This window comes from Carassius auratus, chromosome 40 (genome assembly GCF_003368295.1).
Source record: "Carassius auratus strain Wakin chromosome 40, ASM336829v1, whole genome shotgun sequence".
NCBI classification, from domain to species: domain Eukaryota; kingdom Metazoa; phylum Chordata; class Actinopteri; order Cypriniformes; family Cyprinidae; genus Carassius; species Carassius auratus.
Window position 1 is genome coordinate 19835076 of NC_039282.1, and position 6350 is coordinate 19841425.

At 32.4% G+C, this 6350-nt stretch overlaps 1 protein-coding gene across 1 annotated transcript; it reads right to left on the minus strand.

The window, feature by feature from the left end:
• Positions 1–781: 781 nt before the first annotated feature.
• Positions 782–5875, minus strand: LOC113058818 (solute carrier family 12 member 9; the record flags this gene model as incomplete). The annotated part of the gene is given in 4 exon segments (XM_026227060.1): positions 782–2688; positions 3894–4040; positions 4965–5139; positions 5683–5875. Coding segments are annotated over 4 exon segments (1411 nt in total), but the record flags the coding sequence as incomplete, so codon positions are not given.
• Between the last annotated feature and the right edge of the window lie 475 nt (positions 5876–6350).

The following is a 6350-nucleotide window of genomic DNA, read 5'->3' on the forward strand; positions in this document are numbered from 1 at the left end:
CTCATTTAGCTCAGGTAAGAGTCCTTCAGCTAACCGGTTTATCTCAGTCTCGCTCTCATTCTCCGATGTTCACTCAAAGACCTGCTCTTTTATACTTCAGCCTCGTGTCTCGCATTCAAATAAACAATGAACAAGACTGCAAAAACTACGAGCAAGACGCCTTCACAACAGGTTAACTAAAACTAAAACTGTCAGTTACACTCGTTTTATTTCAGCTAGTTTCCAAGACACCATTTAAAAATGTAAAACACGAAAAATAAATACGACAGAAATATAACTAATGAAAACTAGAGATAAAAAAAACTAATAATGATGACAAAAAAGTTTAACAACATTACTGAAACAAAATCTAAATAGATATAAAAAGGTAACTCTACAATAAGGTGTCATTTGTTAACATTAATTAATGTATTAACTAACATGAACACACATTTATTACAGTATTAATTAATCTTTGTTAATGTTAGTTAATGAAAATACAGTCAGTTGTCACTGTTAGTTGATGTAAATTCAAAGTGCATTAATGTTAAAAAGCACAACTTTTGATTTTAATAATGCATTAGTAAATAATGAAATTAATTAAGATTAATAAATTCTGTAGAAATAAATATATATATATATAGTATCTTATTTCACCTCAAAATCAATAAAAATTAATTTCTTATAATAAACGTTTTATTTTTTTTAATGGAGATATTATTTTCACTATAAACCGTAATTATCCACTTATAGTTTCATTGCTATAATTTTAAAGAAATAAATACATATTCATACACAAGAGTGGCATTTCTTATACTAACTTTAATTTGTGATATGAATAGAGAAAACAAACATTGTATTGTAGCATATATTAACAGTAAAACATCTGCAAAACAGATATTTTATTACAGCAATGAGAATCAAAATTGGCACTCGTGAAAAATAGATGCATTACAAACAATATATTTTTTTTGCAATGAAATGCAACCAAAAAAATGTGTTTCTAAGAATTTACACAAATAATAAACAGTGTCAGTAATGTGTTCAATTAACATAATACTGAGTAGAAAAAAAGTTAAACTATTTTAAATAATTGCAATAAATGATTGCAAAATTAATTTAACTACCTTCGATTCAAATAAGCAAATCAACAACAATCAGGAAGCAAACATTATTTATTTTTATTCAATTACTAAACAATTTTTTTTTATATATACTTCAATTTTACAGTGCTTAAAATGATTGCATATTAAAAATGCTTCAAACACAAAATGGAGTGTGATTTGGAGGTATACTGTCGTACTGTTTGTTAGTCGTGTGTGTGTTTATTATTGTAACACGTGTGGACCCCAAACACACACACACACACACACACACACACACACGACACAAAGCACTTTGGTTTGGTGTCAGTAAAACTGTAAAACTCAGTAGTATCACTGAAGGCAAGAGGCTTCAAAAAACATTATTATTATTGCATCAAGTAAACAAACACACTCACAAATCTTTGTACTTTTGTTGTTGAAATGCAAAATACTTCTGGAGTGTCTAAAAACATCGTAAAACATTCCAGTTGGCATTGAAAAACATTCAGGGACAGCACCGGAATATCACGCGGCAACATTCTGGAATTCCAGGAATGTTACATTGTTACAATCCGAGAAAAGAATAGAACGAGGAGAGATGAAAGAACCGGAATGGATTTATAACATCCTTCGAAGTAAACATGCGAAGTGCTCGAAAAATGCGGAAAATAATCAACCGAACGCGTTTCGTATCTTATAGATTCGTTTATGTGATTAGAACCCGGAGGTCAAAGGTCGGTGGTGATGACCGGCGTGACCCCGTGGATCAGGAGGGTCGGACCCAGGTTACACGTGAGCAGCTCTAGCTGATGCAGGTAGTCATGGTAACGGCTGGTGTCGGCAGGGGGGCGGGGCAAATACAGGAAGCGGACAGCAGGGGGGCGGAGCGTCTGGTCCAGGATGAGTTGGTTAACCGCTTGTAAATACTCGTCTGACACTCGCGAGGTGTTGCTAGGGAAGCTGTTCGCAAATTCTTTATCGTCTTCGACTCCGTCCTCTTCGCTTTCCGTCTCTTCGATTTTTTCCGAACGCGTCTGACGCTGCCAATGAAGCGCGACTTGGGAATCCCAGGGAACCGTGCAGATGTCCGCCTTCATTCGGAGATCTTTCAAGAGATTTTTGAGCTTCTGTTCCGTCCCTTTAAGGCTCCGCCCCTCCTCCACGCATAAAAAGAGGCGGAGCTTAGCTTTCTGCCACGCCCTCGTCATGTTGAGAATGCACGCGAGTTGAAGCAAAAACAGCGAGCACGTGTCGACATACGCGGCGCTGTCGGGTCGCAGAAGATTCACCGGCCACACATCGACAAACACGGGCCCCTGGAGCGCCTGCGTACGATCGAACTGATCGAAATATCGCACCAAAGCCACGTTCTTCAGCATCTTCACTGCGTCTGCGATGATGCACACGTACTCCTGAGGCCCCAGAGACTTCCCGCCCCTGCCCAAGGACACGCCCCCTCGCAACGGCGGGAAATGGAAGGGCGGCTCGCTCTTATCTTCGGGTTCGTCGACTTGAACAGAGCTCTCAGAGAATTTGCACATCGACAGAGAGGAGTCCTGCAGCTGGTCCTGAGGCGGCGTGTCGTCATAGAAACCCAAAACCAGAGTGTTGGGTCGCATACCGCCTGCGGATGACAACACAAAACTAAATAAATAAAAACAAATGAATTTAAAAAAAAAAACTAAATAAATAAAATACATAAATATATATTACATTGGCATATTTAGCAGACGCTTTTATCTAAAGCGATTTACCGTGCATTCAGGCTAACATTTTTAGCTAACATGTGTTCCCTGGGAATCGAACCCACAACCTTTTGCGCTGCTAACATAATGCTCTACCACTGAGCCACATGAACATTTACACATACACACACACATACACATATGTATTTATGTATGTATACATACATATATATATATATACATACACACAATTGAATAAAAACAAATAATATAAATATATAAATTAATTAGTTAATAAAATACATAAAATGACAACCAAATAAACAAAAATAATTTTTTTTGTAAAATATAAATAAATAGATAAATATTTATAAACTATCAAAAAAACAATAAATAAGCCAATAAAAAATATATAAATAAAAAAAACAAATAGTAAAATTATTACGTGTAATAATAACAGATAAATTAAAAAATAAATAAATAGTGCTGATCATGATACAGTGTGCTATGGCAGTTAAACCATTTATTTTGTTTATATAACAACCTTTTGTTTTTTTAATTAATCAAATCTTGCAATACAGTGACATTTGTTTCAATGAAAATATAAAAAATATTTTGCATTATATTTATAAATACTGTAATTCACAAAAAATGTAATAAAAATATATTTTGTGTCAGTTTTTATTTTTAAACAAAATATTAGTGATGAATTCACTGGAAAAAAAAAAAATATATTTTTTATATATATATATATATATATACACACACACATATGATATGTAAAAATTGATAGTCTGAATGTAAGTTGCTGTGGATAAAAGCGTCTGCTAAATGCATAAATTTAATTTTAATTTATATATATATATATATATGAGAGCTAGCATTATATACTTTTCATATTTTGGTTAATTCACTAAAAATAATAAACATTTAAAAAAAAATTGCATTATTCTTTATTTAAACTTACTAAATTACTAAAAGAGAGACATTATCATGATTATTAAAATACAAATACATTTTTATTAGAATTCCAGCAAACCACGCACAATATAATGCTGTTACTCTGTTATAAAATGACTCGTGGTGTAATGTGCTTGGTTTTGGAGATCGTGTAAGTGAACGGAGGTGTGTGTCTGTCGCTCACCGAGTCCTGATATGAACAGAAGATGTTGAACTCCGTGTCTGACAGAGTCGGCCAGCGTGAGATTAACAAACGCTTTAATATTCAAATGATCCACCAGAGACAACCAGGAGTCGTACTGAGACTGCAGCGGATCCGACGGGAGAACGTCTGCGGAGAGAAACACACAGAGAGAGTTAGAGCCTCCATAGAGAGATTATTACAGGAAGATTTCAGATTAATATTCATGTACCACATGCAACGCCTGCTGTTAATGACAACAGACCGTCATTCGCCGACGTACAGCTAAAAAAAACACATACTTACAGAAGAATTCAATGTGTTAATAAACAGGTCGAAAATAACCCAGGACCCTTCAACTTCTTTAGTAAATAAGTAAATGTATAAATAAGATAAATAAATAAAAAGACATAAACTGAACAAATAAATAAATGGAATCCATGAAATAATAAAAAATACATAAGCTAAAATAAACAAATAAAAAGAACAAAATATATATATATAGCTATAAGAAAAGAAATATCAAATGAATGAAAATATACAAAAATAAACAAATGAATGGAAATAAATATGAATAAATAACAATTAAAAAATAAAATATATGGTTTTTTATGTTTATATAAAAAAAAACAAAAATAAAAATAACTAAGCTCAAATAAACATGAATAAAAAGAAATATAACTACATGGAAAGAAATAAGATATATTAATAAAAATATATAAAAATAAAAAAGAAATGAAAATAAATATAAATTAAACATAGACAATATATATATATAAATGAATATGAATAAATTAAAATACGTAAACAAATGAAAATAAATATAAAGCAAAAAATGAATAACACTAAATATAAATGGATAAAAATACATACAAATAAATAAATGAAAATAAAAAATAAATAGAAATTCATAAAATAAAGAAATAAACCTAAATAAAATACATAAAAAATAAAATAAAATAAAAAAATATGTAAAAAAAAAAAACATATAAAATATATAAATAAACCTAATAAATGAATAAAAAGCATGAAATAAATAAATATGAATATATCAGCAGGAAGGGTGAGTTTTACCGAGGTCTCCGAGCTGCACGTGTCCCAGCACATAGAGGCCGCTCTTCTTGATGTCGTTGATGAACGTGATCAATCCCACGCTGCACCTGGGGTTGGACACCATCAGCAGCACCTGTGGCCTCCAGAACTTGACGTGATCCTTACGAACGTCCAGCATCAGCAGGTATTTACGCACCTGAAAACAGCAGTCTGTCAAACTACCACCAGGATTGCATGTACGGTTATTATCAACATCTACAACTAAAACTATTAAACACGGTTTTTGCTAACTAAAATAAAAAGATGAAATAAAATAGAATAAAAGTATTAGATTCATATATAATAACATATGCTGCTTTAGCAATTGAGAGAAATAGGAAATAAGTTTAAGTGGAAGAACTCAGTTTAATTACTGGAATTAAATAAAAACAAACTAATATTTAATATTTAAATTAATATTTAAATTAAAAAATGTAACTTAAATAGTTTCTGTGTGTGTTTGTGTGTCTGTGTGTGTGTTTGTGTGTCTGTGTGTGTGTGTGTGTGTGACAGTGTGTGTGTGTGTTGGTGTGTGTGTGTTGGTGTGTGTGTGTGTGTGTGTTGGTGTGTGCGTGCATGTGTGTGCGTGTGTGTGTGTGTGTGTGTGTGTGAGTGTGTGTGTGTGTGAGACAATGTGTGTGTGTGTGAGAGAGAGAGTGTGTATGTGTGTGTGTGTGTGTGTGTGTATGTGTGTGTGCACCTGGTGGAAGATGAGTGCCTGGCTGATGCATCCCCAGCTGCTGACAGGACTCAGGTAGTGGATCAGCAGCAGCAGCAGCAGCATGAAGGCGATGCTCGCCGAGGCGTAGATGGCGTTGATCAGGAACATCATTATGGCGCAGCCGATGATCCCCAAAACACACGTGTGCCATGTGAAATACCTGAACGTGGGCCTGTGGACAGACAGAGATCAGAGTCTAGACCTCATCCTATAATAATCTGCCCTGCCTTTATAAAATATAATAGTCTGGAACAGATAAACTACCAGACATAAACATTCCCCTTTAAAAAAAAAATTACATTTTGATATTTTTACTGGAAAACGAGGCAAACTTAAAAGAAAAAAGAAATTAAGATAAAATTATTAAAATATGATAAAATATATTTTTTTAAATTATCTTGCTTTATATTTATTTTAAATGTAAAATAATAGTTTCATAGCATTAATGTTATAATATTAATATTATATATTTATATTATTATGCAAGTATTCATGAGTTGAAATAGTTTTTTTTATCTTTTTGTTTTATGTATTGTTATTTTTTTTTTGTTTATATTTTTTATAGAAAATTGTTGAAAATAATAAAATAAAATTGTGTATACATATTTTTTTTTAAATAAAAATTACCTCACAATTTATGAATAAAT